At 60.4% G+C, this 19,323-nt stretch overlaps 1 protein-coding gene across 1 annotated transcript in view; it reads left to right on the top strand.

The window, feature by feature from the left end:
* Window positions 1–19,323, top strand: part of ASPSCR1 (ASPSCR1 tether for SLC2A4, UBX domain containing) — a 42,431-nt gene that overhangs the window by 14,813 nt on the left and 8,295 nt on the right. Inside the window, exons 5-7 of the mRNA XM_017879213.1 lie at window positions 2,381–2,438; window positions 3,918–3,993; window positions 4,659–5,070. Of these exons, the coding sequence (XP_017734702.1) occupies window positions 4,666–5,070 (405 nt within the window). The 5' untranslated portion in view covers window positions 2,381–2,438; window positions 3,918–3,993; window positions 4,659–4,665. The remainder of the gene's footprint in view (window positions 1–2,380; window positions 2,439–3,917; window positions 3,994–4,658; window positions 5,071–19,323) is intronic.

Below are 19,323 nucleotides of genomic sequence, written 5' to 3'. Positions count from 1 at the left end.
TGGCGTTTGATGTCACGCTGCTGTGCTCTGTCCCTGTTTGTGATTTGAGGTCCCCAAGCTGGCGGTCGGTGCTGGGGAAGGACTGTGAGTTGGGACTCTGGCCACCACACTCCGGCCCAGGGCTCCCCAGCCATAGATAAGTGGCCTCGTGGCTATCTCCTGCCCCTGGCCATCCCTATCATGCTGGGGAGCCGGGACCCTCGGCCCTCCCAGTTCCCCTTCCTGGCCCTGGGGGCTGTGCTTCCCTGAGGCCTCCCTCCGCCTCTGTCCAGGCTCTGCTACCGCGCGTTTTGGGGCCTTGTGTTTTCCTGAGCCCCGGGTCTCGGGGCCTCTGGGCCGAGTCTCCAGCCATTTGGAGGAAAGGCAAATCCAAGGCCCTTTGTTGGCTGCTCTGTGGGATGGGAGCTCAGCGAGTGTGTCCCAGCCTGTGTGCAGAGGACACCCGCCATGTGCGTGGTGCGCACGCGCTCCACAGGCCAGAGGCCATCGGGGAAGGGGCTCCACTGTAGGAAGTGGGTCCAGGGAGAGCATGGGGCTAAGTTCATGGCCCTGTGGGGCCTCTGCAGCCAGACCAGGCTGTCAGAGTTGGGGCCGGGGTGGGGAAGAGAGGCCCCTCCCCTAGGAGTGAGGACATGAAAAATAGAGGCCACGAAACAAAAGAAAACACGTCAAACCCACACACGTGGCCGAGTCCCCAGGTGGCGGGGCTGGGCCTGTCCTGGGTGTGGCACCTCGGGCTTTTCTGCTTGGTCTGTTCCCCTTTCACGGAGGTGAGTCCTGACCTTTTTTTTTTTTTGAGACGGAGTCTCGCTCTGTGGCCCAGGCTGGAGTGCAGTGGCCGGATCTCAGCTCACTGCAAGCTCCGCCTCCCGGGTTCACGCCATTCTCCTGCCTCAGCCTCCCGAGTAGCTGGGACTACAGGCGCCCGCCACCTCGCCCGGCTAATTTTTTGTATTTTTAGTAGAGACGGGGTTTCACCGTGTTAGCCAGGATGGTCCTAATCTCCTGACCTCGTGATCTGCCCTTCTCAGCCCTCCAATTGCAGGCGGGAGCCACTGCGCCCGGCTGAGTCCTGCCCTTTCGAGTAGGTCAGCAGATCCCAGGGTCGGGAGCACGGCAAGTGCACGGTGGGCCCATGATGGGCCCCTGCGGGCCTGTAAGCACGCAGGTGGGTTCAGGCGGAGGCTGAGCGCTCCTGTCCCCGGAGCCCACTCTGTGCACGTACGTGTATGGGTGTCTCGACCTGGACACTGCGGGCACCCTGTCCTCTGACCCTTCCATCCCAGGGTGTTGCTATAAGCAGTTTCCAGCCCAGCTCTCACGTTATCTTTATGCCCTGTATTCTGGTCACCACCTGACCTGAAGACAGGTGTCTTCCTGTCCCACCTGAGCCCCTGCAAGCCACACTGGCCATAGGGTCCGGCAGGGCACCTGCATGACCTGAGGCCAACCCTGGCCTCCCCTTTGCCTAGGCCCTGGCCACCTGACCCCTCCTCTCAGATTCCCCTCCCTGGAGAGGGACTGATCAGGAGCGTCTCCAAGGAAGGCCTGAGACGGGCTTTTGTTTTTCTCAGTGGGGAGGAATTCATGGTGGGGAGTTGGAAACACAGGCGCGCCCCTGTTATGCAGCAGGTGCCGCCAGCAGTTCACATGCTCTGGAGCTGTACGTGGCGGCATGTGCCTGTCTCCCAGGCTGCTGTGCACATCAGGCCTGTGTGGGAGGCATGCTGCATATGCACGCCCACTTATGCACGGGTCCAGCTGTGTCTCCTGGGGGGCAAGGCTCAGAAAGACAACTGGTGGCAGAGTCTGACATGGACTTACAAGTACGGCCTCCCTGGCCACGGGCAAGCGGGCGTGAGCGGAGGCAGCACCCCTCCCCCATGCTTTGGTGACATCAGGTGTTGGCACTGAGGGAGGACGGCAGGCAGTGGAGACAGGGGCACCTCCTCTTAGTGGGCGGCTTTAGATGAAAGCCCAGACCTTGGGACCCTCACGCTCAGGCTTCTGAGTGCAGGTGGCCATGAGCCGCATTCCAGAGCCAGTGCTGCTTGTCCCTCCCTTGTGGTCCCTGGGCCGTATCGGCGGCTTCATGTCCTGCCAGCGGCCCCAAGACTGGAGGTGGGGGGAACCCCCAGGCTACGCACCGTAGGCCATGCTCCTTGGGAGTGCCTCCAGCTGTCAGGTGTCTCCTCCCGGTGGTTGTGGGGCACAGTGGGGGCCTGGGCTGAGGGCTGTGGCCTGGGCCTGGGACGCTGTCCTGGGTAGGGGGTGGGTGAGGGCCCCACACCTTTGCCTTCTGAGTCTCCTGCCCCGGGGCCTCCGTGGCACTGGCTGAGGTGCCCTGGGGTACCTGACGGTTTCTTCCCTCTCCTCCCAGGGAGTGCCTGCAACACCCCAGCGGGGCCACCCCAGTCTGCGTGTACACGAGGGACGAGGTAGGCGGCCCACTCTTGCCCACCCAGTCCTCACTCTCAGCCCACTTCCCAACTGGAAAACCTGCTCTCCCGCAGCCGTCTCGGGGCAGTGGCGGGAGACTCGGGCTCTTGAAAGCACGACGTGTTTCATGGAAAAAGAGGGAGTGGCCGGCCCTCGGAGCCCGGGCTGCCCCGAAACCTCCCTCGGCGCCCTGTTTGTTTTTTCAGCTTCTCTCAAAGCCCAAGAGTTACAAAAGTGGTTTCATTTAATAAATATTTGCTTAGCTCGGTGTTTTGATCATTTTCAAAACCGAGTGTGGCGTGGCGCAAGCAAAGCCCGCCGTGGCGGGACCCTCCTAGCGCTCGTCCCTGGCCTCACAGGGGCCTTTTGTTTCCACCCTGGCTGAGTGCCCTTTGCTGCGGTGGGGGGGCACTGTCCCGGAGGAGCCCCGGGGGCCCCTGGTGTGGACGGGACACTCCCCCCATTTATCCCTAGTTGGAAGCTCCCTGGCCAGGGCTGTGAGGGGGAGGCTCAGGTCTATGTCCTCCCTCGAGGGGAGAGCCACGGGGCTCAGGACCCAGGCCCAGCACTGGCCTGAGGCTGGGGTCCCTGGGGACCCTTACACCCTTTGGCTTTTGTGCTGGGCCCTTGACTCTGCCCTTGCTGGAGGCAGCTTCTCCACCCCTTCCTCACAGGTCAGAGCTAGCGTGTGGGATGTGGCCAGCCAGGCCCGAGCCCTGCCCACCCCGAGCCGAGCCCCAGGAATGCCCTGAGAGCAGGAGAGTCGGAGGAGGACGGGGCAGTGTCCCGAGGCAGCCGGGCCGCTGTGACCCATGGGGGAGGCAGCCGTGGGGTGGGTCTCGCCCTGGCCAGACACCTGAGCCTGTGAAGCCGTATGTTGTGATTTTGGGGCCCACTCAGCTCAGAGGCTTTTGAAGAGTGGGTGCTGCTGGCCTGACCTCCACCCACCAGATGGGGGAGGGCTCCCAGCAGGGACTGGGCCTGCAGAGGGCTGGCAAGCATCATGGAGCTGGGGTGACCCTGGCCCAGAGGCCCGGCTGGCTCAGTCTCAGATGTGCATGTCTTGCCCAGGCCTCCTCCCCGCCCCCATGGGTGACAGCACGTTCCTGCCTCTCCCGCTCCGGGCAGGGGGTCCTGGCTCCAGGGCCTCTTCCTTGCAGCCCCTCTGCCAGTCCAGGCCTCAGTGAGCTTGGGTCCCAGCTGTGGAGACCAGGCTGGGGGAGACTCGCTCAGGCATGGGCAGCAGGTCCTGCCCCGGCTGCAGACCAGACTCAAGCTGGGCCTTGCGGAGGGTGTGGACCGGCAGGGGCCAGATGTGGGAGTGGGTAGGACGGAGGCCGGAGAGGGCATGTGGCCTGTGGTCCTGGTGATGCCGGTGCCCAGAGGTGATATGGTGCCTGGAGCCAGAGCCCGGAGGGTTTCCCTGGGCTCTGGGGTTCCCAGTTGCGAGCCCACCTGTCCTGGCTGCTTCTCCACAGGTGATGGGTGAAGCCGCCCTTGCGGGGCACGACCGCTGCAGTCGCTGGGCACTGACCGGGGCAGCGCCACCATCAGGTAAGGGCGGTGCCGCTGGGGCCGAGGAGTCTATTTAGCTACAAAAAGTGGTCTCGGCCGGGCGCGGTGGCTCACACCTGTAATCCCAGCACTTTGGGAGGCCGAGACGGGCAGATCACGAGGTCAGGAGATCGAGACCATCCTGGCTAACACGGTGAAACCCTGTCTCTACTAAAAAATACAAAAAATTAGCCGGGAGAGGTGGTGGGCGCCTGTAGTCCCAGCTACTCGGGAGGCCGAGGCAGGAGAATGGCGTGAACCTGGGAGGCGGAGCCTGCAGTGAGCTGAGACCTGGCCACTGCACTGCAGCCTGGGCGACAGAGCGAGACTCTGTTTCAAAAAAAAAAAAAGTGGTCTCAAAGGAAAAGAGAAAGGGCACGTGGCAAGTGGGGAGAAGGTGTACCTGGGCCCTCGTCATGGAGGGCACCTGGCGGCCTCTGCCTGCCTGTGAGCGTAGGGACCAGGCTGCGGTGGCCTCATCTCTGTGTCCCCCAGAGGGGAGGTGGATCTTGGGAGGGTGCATGGGATGGGAGAGGATGAGCCGGGGGCAGGAGAGGGTGAGCCGGGGCGGGAGAGGGTGAGCCGGGGGCGGGAGAGGGTGAGCCGGGGCAGGCGGCAGGCAGGGCCGTCACAAGGTGCTTCCCTTGTTCTCTGGCCCCACTCAGGTTTGTCATGAAGTGCTGCGACCCTGTGGACAAGACCCCAGGAAGCCTGGGCTCGTCGGTGTCGTCGGTGTCGGCTGGCCAGGCGCCCGCCAGCACTTCACTTCCCTTGGAGTCTGGGGAGCTCAGCCGCGGCGACCTGAGCCGTTGGGAGGACGCGGACACCTCAGGGCCCTGCTGCGAGGACACTCAGGAGAAGCAGAGCACGAGGGCGCCCGCACCTGCCCCCTTTGTTCCTTTCTCATGCGGGGGACAGAGACTGGGGGGCCCTCCTGGGCCCACAAGGCCTCTGACATCATCTTCAGTCACGTTGCCGAAATCCCTCTCCAGCCCTGGAGGCCCCTCCAAGCCAAAGAAGTCCAAGTCGGGCCAGGATCCCCAGCAGGAGCAGGAGCAGGAGCGGGAGCCGGAGCCGGTAAAAGGGGCCCTGGGCCTTGGTCCTTTCTCCTGACATGGTAGCCCTGCGTGGCTTTAGCTGGTCAGCCTGGTGGCGTGGCAGTGATGCAGGGCAGAGGAACCCGAAAGTGGGGCTCTGGCCAGGAGGGTTCTGGCTTTGCCCAGGAAGGGATTCAAGGGTAGGCAGGTGGTAGAGAAAGTAGCTTTACTGAGACGGTGGCTCTGTCTGGTCCTGCATGAGGCTGTGTCTGCTCCGGGACGAGGCCGTGTCCGCTCCTGGATGAGGCTGTGTGGGCTCTGGGATGAGGGATGTCTGCTCCAGGTTGAGGCCATGTCCGCTCTTGGATGAGGCCGTGTCTCTCCGGGATGAGGCTGTGTGGGCTCCGGGATGAGGCCGTGTCCGCTCCGGGATGAGGCCGTGTTGGCTCCATGACGAGGCGGGAACCATGTCAGCTCCGTGTTGGCTCCGTGATATGGCACAGAGCGGGGCTGCCCTGGGGTGGTACATGGAGGGCAGCAGCTCAGGGCATGGCCACGGTCACATTTACATCCACTCTTAACTACGTGCACGTTCAGGGGTGGGGTATTCAGAAATCTCCAAAAAAGGGGTGGTAACTTCTGGGTTATGGCCAGGGAAAGGGTGAGTTGTGGTGGCATTGGTGGACGCATCAGCCACTCTTCAACCTGGTTTGGAATCAAGCTCCTCCTCCTACCTGCGCAGGGTCTGGGCTTGTTCTTAGCTTCTCAGGGAGGTGATTTTATTTTTTTTTGAGACAGAGTCTAACTCTATCACCAGGTGGGAATGCAGTGGCGCGATCTCGGCTCACAGCAACCCAACTTCTACCTCCCAAGTTCAAGTGATTCTCCTGCCTCAGCCTCCTGAGTAGCTGGGACTACAGGTGCACACCACCATGCCCAGCTAATTTTTTTGTATTTTTGGTACAGACAGGATTTCACCATGTTGGCCAGGATGGTCTCAATCTCTTGACCTCACGATCCGCCCACCTTGGCCTCCCAAAGTGCTGAGATTACAGGCGTGAGCCACCGCCTCCAGCCCTTTTTTCTGGTTTTAAACCCCCTTTACTGAGGCACCCACTTTTTTTTTTTGAGATGGAGTTTCGCTCTTGTCGCCCAGGCTGGAGTGTAATGGTGCACTTTCAGCTCACTGCAACCTCCACCTCCCGGGTCCAAGCGATTCTCCTTCCTCAGCCTCCCGAGTAGCTGGGACTACAGGCGTGTGCCACCATGCTCGGCTAATTTTTGTATTTTTACTAGAGACGTGGTTTCACCATGTTGACCAGGCTGGTCTCAAACTCCTGACCTTAGGTGATCCACCCACCTCAGCCTCCCAAAATGTTGGGATTACAGGTATGAGCCACTGCGCCTTGCCTTTTTTTCGTTTTTTCGAAACAGAGTCTCGCTCTTGTCACCCAGGCTGGAGTGCAGTGGTGCGATCTCGGCTCACTGCAACCTCCACCTCCTGGGTTCAAGTGGTTCTCTTGCCTCAGCCTCCCGAGTAGCTGGGATTACAGGCACCTGTCACCATGCATGGCTAATTTTTGTATTTTTAGTAGGGATGGGATTTCACCATGTCGGCCAGTCTGGTCTCAAACTCTTGACCTCAGGTGATCTGCCCACCTCGGCCCCCACAGTGCTGTGATCACAGGCATGAGCCACCGCGCCTGGCTGGCCCCACATTTGGATCACGCTGATTGTGCGGAGCCTTGTGTGCCTGAGGGTTCTGCCCGTCACCAATGTCCGCCTCCCCCTTCCCTGTGCTGCCCGCTGGCCGTCAGCCTCCAGGGTTGTCTCTGGTGCTTTGGGTCAAGCTGGGCTTGCAGGGCCCCTCCCTGGCCCACTGCAGCCACGTCAGAGCTCAGAGGAGGAGCACGTGGCGTGGGTCACCCATCCATCAACTGCTGCCTGGAAGCTGATGTGGAATTTTCCCCCTGGAGCCCCGAGCCATCCAGTTGCCTTCCCAGTGTCCCCGTGGGCTTCCTTGGAGGTACAGCTTGGTGGGCGTCCTCGCCGGGAGACTCGTGTGGGTTCCGCCTTCCTGGGACTCCACTGGGCCACGGCCCCTTCAGAAATACCGCGAAACCCGTCCACCCCGTGGGAGTGAAGGCATCACTGCGGATTCCCCAGGAAGTCCCTTGGGCTCTTGGAACATCCCAGGCTCCTCTCCTCCTTGGGCTTGTTCCCGGAGGTGCTGGGTCTTCCTCCCAAAGCCCAGCCCGATTGCCTGCTCCTGCTCAGGACAGGGTAGGGCCTGTCCCTGTGGCCACGCGTTGCTGCCGGTTAGCACTCAGGCTGGCAACATGGATGCTAAGCAAGTCTTCTGCTCCCTTCGTGTGTGGGGAAGGTTAGGGACCCCACCTGCGCTCCCCCAACACGTCCACAAAGCCACCAGGTGATCCCCAAACCTCGGAGTGTCCTGGGAAGGGCCCAGAGCCAACCCTGATGCCCTCAAGGCCCCACGCAGGCTGGGAGAGTGGCCGCCCCGCACTTACAGAGCTGGATGCAAGGTCCGAGAACAGTTTGCGGGAGGACAGGCGTGGGAGTGCTGGAACCCGGAGGGAGGAGGAGCCACCAGTGACAGACACGGCCACACACATGGGTATTCTTTTTCCAAAACGCCTACAAGGGGGCTGGTTCGAGAGCGTGCCATTCAGTGGCACAAATTTTTTTTAATTTTTTGAGACGGGAGTCTTGCTCTGTGGCCCAGGCTGGAATACAGTGGTGTGCTCTTGGTTCACTGTAGCCTTGACCTCCTGGTCTCAAGCCATCCTCTCCCCTCAGCCTCCTAAGTAGCTGGGACCACAGATGTACACCACCATGCCGGGCTAATTTATTTATTTATTTTTATTATTATTTTTTTGAGACAGAATCTTGCTCTGTCACCCAGGCTGGAGTGGGTGGGATCTCAGTTCACTGCAACCTTCGTCTCCTGGGTTCAAGTGATCCCCCCACCTCAGCCTCCTGAGCAGCTGGGACCACAGGTGTGAGCCAACACACCTGGCTAATATATATATATTTATTTATTTATGTATGAGATGAGGAGTCTTGCTCTGTCGCCCAGGCTGCAGTGCAGTGGTGTGATCTCAGGTCACTGCAATCTCCGCCTCCTGGGTTCCAGTGATTCTCCTGCCTCAGCCTCCCAGGTAGCTAGGATTACAGGCACCCACCATCACGCCGGCTAATTTTTGTATTTTTAAAAGAGATGGGGTTTCACCATGTTGGCCAGGCTAGTCTCAAACTCCTGACCTCAGGTGATCCACCCGCCTCGGCCTCCCAAAGCGCTGGGATTATGGGCATGAGCCACCGCGCCCAGCCTAATTTATTTTCATTTTTCATAGAGACAAGGTCTCCCTCTGTTGCCCAGGCTGGTCTCAAATTCCTGGGCTCAAGCAATCCTCTTATCTCAGCCACCTAAAATGCTGGGATTACAATTGTGAGCCACCTCACCGGCCTGAAAGTTACTTTTTATAGTATTATGGATAGTATCATGCTTCCTGTTACATTGTTGACTGACTGACTCCTTGTTAGTTCTAGTGGGGTCTTGGGTTCTGTTGGGGTCTCTGCAGACCTCTTTCCCTTTTCCTGTCATCCTTTCTCTTCCTGTGTTGCAGCGACTGGGCCTCTGGTGCTTTTGGATAGTGGCGATCTTAGTGGACATCCTTCCTTGTCTTGATTGTAACAGGAATTACTAGTAGTTTCTCTGCCAAGGAGGATGTGTGCTATAAAAAGCCTTTATCAAGCTGAGAAAGTCACTATTCCTAACTTGCTGATATTTAAAACAATCTTAAGTGGGTGTTGAACCGTTCCACTGTTTTCAGCATCGATAGAGATGACCGTATGCTTTGTTTTATTGGCTTGTGCCTGTGTGTTCGTAAGTGAGACAGACTTTTTTCCTTGCTCTCTCTTCATCCAGTTTGGATATCAGATTTCACCTGGCTCACAAGGGAACTGGGCAGTGGCCCCTCTTTTCTGGGTTCTGGAAATTCTCCGAAGGTTATGGCCGCTGCTCACTGCAGACTCCACCCACCACTGGGGCACTGGGCCCTCGGCGGGGAGTGTGTGCAGGCAGGCGGCCAGGTGCTGACCCCCGAGCATGCCTGTGTGGGCTTGTGGCCCGACCCTCTGTCTCATGCCTCCCCCACACCGTGAGGACCTCGTGTCTGTGGGGTCCCTGGCCCTGCGGCTGACTTTTCCTTTGTCCCTGTCCTGACCCCGCATCAGAGCCCTGCACCTGGGCTGCTGGAACCTGACTTCCTTAGCTTCCTCACCTGCAGAACTAGGGTGTTTGTGGCATTTATGGATTTTGTGCCAAAAGAGGCAGACTGGGGGACTGTCACGCGGCTCTCAGTGAGGGATGGGAGTAGGCTGTTTCGCAGCCCTTGTGTCCCCCGAGGGCCAGGCTGCCAGCTGCCAGCCACAGCACAGAGGCTGGGTCACAGCTTCCTGTGCTCCTGCTGACCTAGTGGGCCTGGAAGGCCCCCATGCCTCCATCTCCTGTGGACATTTAAACTATTTGTGTCTGGGCCGGGCGCAGTGGCTCACAGCACTTTGGGAGACCGAGGTGGGCAGATCACCTGAGGTCAGGAGTTTGAGACCAGCCTGGACAACATGGCAAAACCCTGTCTCTACTAAAAATACAAAAATTAGCTGGGCGTGGTGGCAGGCACCTGTAATCCCAGCTACTTGGTAGTCTGAGGCAGGAGAATCACTTGAACCCGGGAGGCAGAGGTTGCAGTGAGCTGAGATCGCATCACTGCATTCCAGCCTGGGTGACAGAGTGAAACTCCGTCTCAAAAAAGAAAAGAAAAGAAGTGGCCAGGAGGGCTCTGTGCACATAGCCCTGGCCTCGGCTGTGCCCTGGGCGCTCGGGCTCCGTGTCCCGGACCTCAGGGAGGGCTCTGTGCACATAGCCCTGGCCTCGGCTGTGCCCTGGGCGCTCGGGCTCCGTGTCCCGGACCTCAGGTGAGGTCAGGAGTTTGCTTCATCCTCCTCTGGCCGCTTCTGAGTGAAGCAGCCTCTCGCCTCCCACTTGCCTCCTGGCCACACACCTGGGAGGGCAGAGGCTGGGCGTCCGCACCATGTCGGATGTAGGGGCTTCCATCCAGCCCGGCGTCAGGGTCCAGTCCCTCTGCTTTCTGTCCCCCTGGCTGTCCTGGGACTGTCCCTGTTGAGTGGACAAGGGAGTGGGGAGTGAGGGCGTTGGGTCCATTCTGGGACTATGATGGTGTTGGCACTCCGTCCTCCCTCTGGGAACTCGGCCGAACTCTGCACTGTGACACCTGAGTCCCCATGAAGCGCTTGTGCCCCTCGACCCAGAGTTAGGCTGGAGACAGACGCGTGTGCTCTGGGTGAGCAGGGGTGACCCCCTCTAGGCCTGGTCTTGTGGGGACCCCTCGGTGTGAGGGACACTGGCTGTCACGTTCCCCCATTCTAGAGGTGTAGGCCTCAGCCCCTTCTTCCCTCCGTGCCCAAGGCGGGTCTTGTCTGCGGAGCGTGGGGTGTGGAGCACGGGGCTTGCAGCCCAGAGCAGTGCCCGCCTGTGCTCGCCCATCGGGAGGTGCTGTTGGGGTGGGGTCCCGGCTGGCAGGCGAGGTCCAGGGAGGGAGCGTGTGCCTGGCCTGCGCAGCGTGCTGAGGGCCTTTGATCTGGGACTGAGGCAGCTGATTGACAGAGGGCGTCCTGCCTGCCCCGCGCCTCCGTTGCTGCCAGCCGCACACGCAGAGGGCCCGCGGCCACATGCCGCTGCTGGGTCCTTTCAGTGCTGGGGGGGAGGGGAGAAGGGAACAAAACAGAACTTTTTTGGGGAACTTCAAAGGTACACTTTAGTAAGCAAAAAGCGTTTCCAAGTTTCCCATGAATGTTTTGCCTGTGTGTGGTTTTTGGATTTAAATAAAGAGTCAGAAGAAAGAGACAGGAGAAAATACAGGCAGGTCCTCGGCCGAGGCCCGGGGTGGTTCACAGACCCGGGCGGTTCCTGCCTTTGATGTCAGGCATTAATTATTAGAAGGTAGTTTTACTGGCGATCAGAACTGGGCGCTGGGAGAGGCTGGGGCTGCCCGGCGCCCCCTGGCCCTGTCTTTGAAGTGACTCCATGGGCCGGGAGGCCGCCCTGCAGCCCTGTGCTGGGCTGGGACGCCAGTCCCTGCAGACACCCCCCACGACTCGGCCTCCCGGCAGCTGGCACAGGGGCCGCTCCTGATCAAAGGCTGGGTCTGCCCGCATGGACTGGCGGCTGCTGCCCTGCCTGCCCCTCCTGCCTGCCTCGGGGGTGAACCTTGCTCCTGGAGCCGGGGCCTGAGGTTTCCTCAGCACCCCTGCTCACCCCCGGCCCTCCGTGGCCAACGGCTGGTGTGGGACTCGTGGGGCGGGGAGGAGCCTGTCCCAGGGTTTTGGGGGTAAACCAGCGGGGAGGAGGCTGGGTCTGGAGCGGGTCGTGCACTGGGTGTGGTGAACACACCCTGCCTGGGACACCCGTGTGCCTGGCAGGGCAGGTGCTGTTGTCCCTGGGCAGTAGGCATCCTCAGAGGGGCCAGGGGCTCCTGCCCGTGCTGTCCCTGCGGCCAGCCCAGTCAGTGGCCAGGGTGGCCCGGGTCCCTACTATGCCTCCTGGGTGTCTGAGGACAACCGTGGGCTCTGAGGCAGGGCCCAGGCTGCCCCTAGAGGCGCAGCCTGTGGCCTTGATTGGAATGGCCGTGAAGTGTGGTTGGCAGATGGGTCAGCGATGTTGCAGGTGGCTGGCTGAGTGCCGGCTGTTTAGAAGCCTGGTGACTGACAGGCGCTTGTGTTTCAGTGAGGAACCCGGGGAGTGGGGGTGGGTGCTCGCCACTGGGGCTGTGGGGAGAACCGGGAGTGTGGGGGCTCCGTGCTGGGTGAGTTGGCGGCTGCAGGGTGCAGACCCCACTGGCCCCTCCTGGCCTGGACTCCCCTCCCTGCTGGATCCCCTGGTTGGGATTGTTCCAGGAACTCAGGTCAGGGGTCCTGTCAGCCCTTCCCTGGCTCCTCCAGGAGCAGCCTCCAGACTCCACCCTGCGGATGAGCCCCCTCGGCAAACCGCTTCTCCTGCCTCTCCGTGGGTGTTGGTACACTTTATCCACGGTGACACACGCCTGCCACACCGTAACGTGCCCAGCTCCGGACAGGCTCATGGTCAGCCCAGGCTCCAGGAATCCTGTTCCTATTTTTCTTTTCTTTTTTTTTTTTTTGAGACAGGGTCTCGCTCTGTTGCCCAGGCAGGAGTGCAGGGGCGCAATTACGGCTCACAGCAGTCTTGACCTCCCATCTCAGCCTCCTGAGTAGCTGGGACTGCTACTGCTACTCATCCCGAGTAGCTGGGACTGCAGATGTGAGCCACTGTACCTGGCCTCTATTTTCATCTTTTAAAATATTTTTCTTTTTAAAATGAAAACATGATTTTTTTCTCATGAGCACTTCATGCTTTATATTTTCATCTTTTCATATTTATTTTATTTTATTTTTTATTTTCTTGAGACAGAGTCTCATGCTGTCACCCAGGCTGGAGTACAATGGCACGATCTCAGCTCACTGCCACCTTTGCCTCCCAATTCAAGTAATTCTCCTGCCTCAGCCTCCCAAGTAGCTGGGATTGATTACAGGTGCCCGCCCCCTGTAATTTTTGTGTTTTTTGTAGGGAAGGGGTTTTGCCATGTTGGTCAGGCTCGTCTCGATCTCCTGACCTCTGGTGACCCACCTGCATCGGCCTCCCAAAGTGCTGAGATTACAGGCGTGAGCCTCCGTGCCCAGCCTTTTTTTTTTTTTTTTTTTTGAGACGGAGTCTCGCTCTGTCGCCCAGGCTGGAGTGCAGTGGCACAATCTCAGCTCACTGCAAGCTCCGCCTCCTGGGTTCACGCCATTCTCCTGCCTCAGCCTCCCGAGTAACTGGGATTACAGGCGCCCGCCACCGCGCCCGGCTAATTTTTTTGTATTTTTAGTAGGGACGGGGTTTCATCATGTTAACCAGGATAGTCTCGATCTCCTGACCTTGTCATCCGCTCACCTCGGCGTCCCAAAGTGCTGGGATTACAGGCGTGAGCCATAGCGCCCGGCCTTCTTTTTATTTTTACTTTTTGAGACAGAGTCACACTCTGTCGCCCAGGCTGGAGTGCAATGGCACGATCTCAGCTCACTGCAATCTCCACTTCTGGGTTCAAGTGATTCTGCTACCTCAGCCTCCTGAGTAACTGGGATAAGAGGCGTGTACCACTGTGCCTGGCTAATTTTTGAATTTTTAGTAGAGTTGGGGTTTTACCATGTTTGTCAGGCTGATCTCAAACTCCTGACCTCAGGTGATCCGCCTGCTTCGGCCTCCCAAATTGCTAGGATTACAAGTGTGAGCCACCGTGCCCGGCCTGTTTTCATCTTTTTAAAAGAACTTTTTTTTTTTTGAGCCAGGGTCTGTCTGTTGCCCAGGCTGGAGTGTGGTGGTGTGATCTCTGCTCACTACAACCTCCACCTCCCGGATTCAAGAGATTCTTGTGTCTCAGCCTCCTGAATAGCTGGGATTACAGGTGCCCACCACCACACCTGGCTAATTTTTGTATTTTTAGTAGAGATGGAGTTTTCATCATGTTGACCAGGCTGCTCTTGAACTCCTGACCTTAAGTGATCTCCCCGCCTTGGCCTCCCAAAGTGCTGGGATTACAGGTTTGAGCCAGCGCACCCTAACATGAGGCCTAATAGAACTTTTCTTGGCCAGGTAAAGTGGCTCCCACCTGTAATCCCAGCACTTTGGGAGGCTGAGCTGGGAGGATCACTTGAGCCTAGGGATTTGAGACCAGCCTGGACAACGTAATGAGACCCCATCTCTACAAAGAAAATTTAAAAATTATCAGGGCGTGGTGGTGTGTGCCTGTAGCCCCAGCTACTTGGGAGGCTGAGACGGGAGGATTGCCTGACTTGAGAGATCGAGGCTGCGGTGAGCTGAGATTGCACCGCTGCACTCCAGCCTGGGCAAGACGTTGTCTCAAAACTGAAACATCCCTGCTTTGGGCCTTCCTTGTTGGCCTCTCCCCAGCCGTGTGGCTGCTCGCTGGCAGGCTCAGACCGTGGGCATCGGTGTGGATGTTGTGCTCAGCCTGGGTGAGGCGCTGTCTCCTCTGGGTGGGATTTGAGGCCCGAGGCCTCTGCTTGGTGCAGGCGGGATGTGTGCTGAGGGTGTTCCCCATGCTTTGGCTGTAAAATTTGGGCATGGAGTTTGTGGTGTCTTCAGAGGCAGTCCCACCTGCGTCCTGTGTGAGTGCCTGTCCACGTCGGTCGCAGTGGTGTCTCCACGGAGCCTGCGTCCATGCCCAGGCCTGCCTCTCGCCCTGGCACAGCCTCTCCTGCTGTGCGCGTCCCAGGCCTTTGATGGCGTCCACGTGCTCCGCCGCCTGCCTCGGAGGGTGGCCGGGGCACTGAGTAACTCGGGAGGTTTGGCCCGTGTCTGGCGTAGTGATTCATTTAAGCTCAGAGCCTCCGGGGAAACTGCACACTCCCCTCTCACCGGGGCCCTGGTGGGGCAGGCCAGGCCGAGACAGGAGAGGGAGGGAGGCCGGGAGGGAAAACACAAACCCTCAGAGACGCTGGAAACTCTGAGGTTGGGGCCACCTCTGAATGGGTTTGCATTTTTCCTCTGTGTGTCATCACATCCTGGAAAATTACTGTCAAGAAAAGGAGACCTCTGGGCAGTGTCCCGGCCCGTGTGCATGCCCCTGGCGCCCTTGCCCCACAGCCCCCAGCCTCCCTCCCCTTGGGTTCCCAGCTCACCGGCCCGGGGCTGCCCCAGCACCGTCTGTCATCGGGCTGTGCGCCCAGAGGGCTGCCCCCAGCATCCCCGACTGCGTCCCTGTCCTCAGTCCTGCCCGTCCTTTCTGGCCTTTCTCCGGCCCCCTTCCAGTTTCAGGGCATCTGGATAAATGGTTAGCATTGTTGCAGCCCAGTCCGTGTAGCCCTCCTGGAGGCTGTGATCTGGGGGTCCGCGGGGGGCCTGGGTTTGCAGGAGACAGGAAGGGGCCAAAGGGGCAGAAGCTTGCGGGGGCTTCACCTGCAGGAGGAGTTGGGTCTTTCACAGCTGCCCGGCCACCCTCGGAGCCTGAGAGGCCAGCACCCCTTCCCCTCATGGTGCCGGCTGGACCCTGCACTCTCCGTGCCTCTTTGTGTGTCATGTGGCCATAGTCGCCCCAACCTTGTGGCGTATTTTGAGCTTCCGAGGAGCTCAGCACACACAGCCCCTGTGAGAGCGCTGGCGCTGGCGCTGGACCCTGCCGTGTCTCTGGCGTCGTCCCCATCCTCTGAGACCTCTCTGACTCTGCCTAGCAAGAGGGGCAGGGCCGGGAAGAAGGGGGTGTGGGGCCTTCGGGAGCTGGGCCCGGGTGCTGAGGCGGAAACCAGGCCGGGCTCAGCATGCCAAGCTCCTGGTGGAGGCACTGGCGTCCATGCGTGTCAGCGGCGCAGAGAAGGTTCCAGGCTCCGTCTCCTGAACCTGTCTGGAAGAACCCAGCTGCTCCCACGGACCTGTGACCTGCCGCCGGGGGCCGGGGGTCTGGGCCTCTTTGCATCGGCTCAGGGGAGGCCGTCCGCAGCTGGGTGAAGGTCAGCGGCCATTTGGATGCCCCAGCAGCCGCGGGGCTCTCGCCTCTGCCAGAACAGGCAGCGTCCGAGCTGGCAAGGGCTTTGGGGAGCAGCGGGAGGCCTGAGGGTGCCGAGTGCTCCGGAAATATTGCTGGTTCTTCAGGGGCAGGCCTGGCCTGGGCAGAGCAGAACACGGCCTCCACTCAGAGGTGGGGTGGGGGCGCCGGGATGGCGGAAACATGAGGCCGCGTGAAGTGGGCATCAGCTGGACCTTGGGGTTTGGGCTTGGAGGCCTGCAGGGCAGTGGTCCCCTGGCTCTTGCTGCCCTGTGTTTCAGTTCCTCCTGCTGCTGCACCTGTGTGCCCTGTGGGTCGGCAGGTCTTGTGAGAGGCCTAATCTGAGACAGGAAGCCCACGCAGGCTTCTGGAAGGCTCTGTCCCGGCTCTCGGCCACCCTATTGGCTGAGACCGACCCCATCGGCTTCCTGAGGCTTGGTGAGGCCCCCAGGGTCACCTGCTGGTCACACACCTGGGGGACCCCACCAAGGCTGAGCCCAGGTTGGGGCCCCCGCACTCTGCTGAGGTTGGGGCCTCATTCCCCGCTGGCCCGCCCTCCCCTTGGGAACGTTCCAGGTGGGGACGTTTGTAGTGACAGTGGTATGACATCCAGTTATCTCCTCCCTGAAACCTTCACCCTGAACCTCACTCAGCACAGGGAATTGGTCAGACTGTGGTGCGTGCAGGTGTCCTGCTGACACAGCCCCTGCTGGGACGTGGGAAGAGGCTGAGGCACAGCTCCGGCCCCAGCATGATGGTGCGTGTGGTAAAACTGCCCGGGTACTTGGGGACAGCAGGGACAGTTCCAGCATGGGTGTGTGAGTGCCACCTCCCCCATGTGGTGGGCATTGGTGTGATGCTGGCAGCTGGGACCAGGGTCCTCTTCTCAGCAGATGCTGCTGTGTTCCTGGGGGACAGTCTGTGGTTTTCTTTTGTGTGCATGTGTGTGCTTGGGTGTGTGTGTGTGCGTGTCCTTGCGTGTGCACGTCTGTGGGTGTGTCTGCACACATGTCTGCGTGTGTGTGCATGTCCTTGCATGTGCACGTGTGCTTGGGTGCATGCAGGTGTGTGTATGTGCATGTCTGTGTGTGCACGTGTGTGCGTGCGTGTTTGCCCCAGAGCGGAAGGAAAGAGAATGCAGCCGGACGATCATATCTGTGTGAGGGGTGTTCACTTTGTGTCTGGCAGTCTTTCTGTGGAATGAAATATTTCAAAATAAGAAATTGAGGGGAAAGAGAAAGGAGGGTGCTTGTCTCTCTCCTCGCCTCCTGCTCTTCCTCCCTGTGTTGGAGGCTCCAGGACGCCTCACCCCAGGTTGACGTCATTTTTGGCCTGCAGAGGCAGCCCCTTTCTTTTCTCCGGGCACCAGCGAGGAGGCTGGGCTCCGGCCGACGGCAGCCCCTGCAGGAGCCAGGGCTTGACTCCCGTGCAGGGCCATCGCTGTTGCTTTTTTCCCTCACGATGTTTCATCCACCAATCTCTGTTCTCCGTCCAAAGACATCTCAGTGAATCCACCTGGCGCGGCAGCAGCGCTGATGCCGCAAATGCGGGCCAGGCTGCTGGGCAGAGCTCGCCAGTCAGCAGGGCCGGGTATGGCTGGGGCAGCCCTGAGACCCCAGGCCCTGCCGGTGCGGCTCCCGCTTCCTGGTCCCTCTTCTCTGTGGGATGGAAAGCCTCTCTCCGGGGGAAGGCTCGGGGCTAAGCTGATGGCTGTTTGAGGTTTCTCCACACACAGGGTCCCTGGCATCTCCCTCTGTCATTTGGCGGCCAAGTGACATTTCCCAGCAGCCCTGCTGCAGACACTGTCTGTTCCCGGGGGAGAGTTAGGTGGCCTGGGCCTCTGTGGTGGCCGTTCATGCAGCCTCGCCCCAGGCTGCAGCGAGGCTGCTTCTGCTCGGGGCTGCTCTGCCCAGGTGAAGGGCGGGCATGGGAGGTTTCCGGAGAGGCCTCTCTCCCCTGCTGCCCCAGCCCCGTGTGGGGCCCTGGGTCCGTCTGACAGACGGAAGCTTCCTGAGCCGGGCCCTTGGGATGATGAGTAGGAAACTAGGGAGGATCCACAGGAATTAGAGATTTCATCAGTTTTGTTTTCCAAGTGAAACTCAACAGTCCCTTAGCAGCGTGACGCTGATGGCCCCATCCCCTATGGCCCTCATCCTGGAGGCACCCTGGTGTGGGCTGTGGGCCTGGGGATCCTTGGCGCTGTCCAGCATGCAGACGTGCCAGCAGCCCACGTTTCCCCTGGTGACTCGAGGCTGTGCCCTGGATGTGGCTGTCTGAGCACGTCGTGTCCTGGGGACAGGGCCCTGTCTGGTGGTCAGGCTCAGTGCGTGCCCATCGGGGTGCTCTGCCCGCTCGGGGAGACAGCGTGGCTTCCAGGGGGCTCTTTCAGGGAGGCTCTGGACCAGGCTGCAGCGGATGCCAACCTGCCACAGGCTGGCCTGGCCGCTCATGGACATGGTGGCTCCTGGCCCAGGGTGCACCGCGTCCTGCCCTCCTCTCCCCTGGGAACCCAGGCGTGCTGGCGGCCCTCTGGAATGCAGGCACTGGGGCTGTGGGGGGCCGCCTGGCGCCTGGCATCTCGTTATAAAAAGCTCTGGCGCAGGCTGCTCTCGGTGGCTGTAGGATGGTTGTGGCTTTGGAAGGGCAACCCCCAGGGACCTTGGTCAGCCACCTGTGGCCCCACTGCTGGGCCATGGTCAGCCCTTGCTGGCTGCCCTGCCACGACGCTGCCAAAGCCAGTGGGGCTTCTGCCAGACTCCCGTGACAAGTCATGACAGAGCCACGTGCTGGATGGCTGCAGGGCCCTGTCACCCACGGCAGTCAAGGTCTTATGTGTCTGTCTGGAGGGCAGCCCTGGAGACACCTGGGACAGGTGTACCTCTGGCAGGCGCACCCTGGCTGTCACCCAGTGTGGGCATGGTGGGAGCGCTGGAATGCTGTGCAGGGCAGGAGGCAGTGGCCCGTGGCTGCGTGGGAGACTGCAGGGGAGACAGGACCAGACCAGGAGGGTTGTTCCCAGGGCCTGCCAAGCCATCCCCAGGTGTTGAGAGTTGGAGGTAGGGGTGGGAGCCCAGAGCCAGCTCCAGGCCACCCGCACTCCCGACGGCTCTCGGCTGTTCTGTGTGAGGGGGGATGGGGCCGAGTGTGGTGTCCCACTCACTCCAACACTGGGCTGAATGCACCGAAATCACTGCCCAGGGCTCCGGGAGCTGCATGGCCCAGCTTTGTCAATTTCATTGCTGTTGATGCCAATTAGGGGTGACACTGTCCCTCCCTCATCCCAGGGTGGGCAGAGGGAAGGGCTGACTTGTTCCCTGGGGGCAGGCGTGCATGGAGTCAGCCTGGCCATGGAGCTGTGGCCAAAAGGGCAGTGGGGACAGCGGGGGCAGCTGGGCTGGGGTTTTTGCCGACGCTCTAATTTGGCGGCTGTCGCCACCCCTGTCCCCCACACAGACCCTGACGTGGCCTGAGCCAGACTCCAGGGGCCGTGCACCCTGATGGGTGGGGAGCAGGGGCTCAGCGTCAGGTCTGGTGCACTGACTGGGAGAAGGGGGGTCTCCAGCCCTGGTCAGGCCCTGAATGGGGTGGGGGCCCCCAACTGCTGTGCCCAGCCCTGCCCCCAGGACCTGGCC

Source organism: Rhinopithecus bieti, unplaced genomic scaffold, assembly GCF_001698545.2.
Source record: "Rhinopithecus bieti isolate Rb0 unplaced genomic scaffold, ASM169854v2 scaffold_9899, whole genome shotgun sequence".
Taxonomy (NCBI): Eukaryota; Metazoa; Chordata; class Mammalia; order Primates; family Cercopithecidae; genus Rhinopithecus; species Rhinopithecus bieti.
The sequence above is the reverse complement of the archived record's forward strand: the minus strand, read 5'-3'. Positions and strand labels throughout refer to the sequence as shown.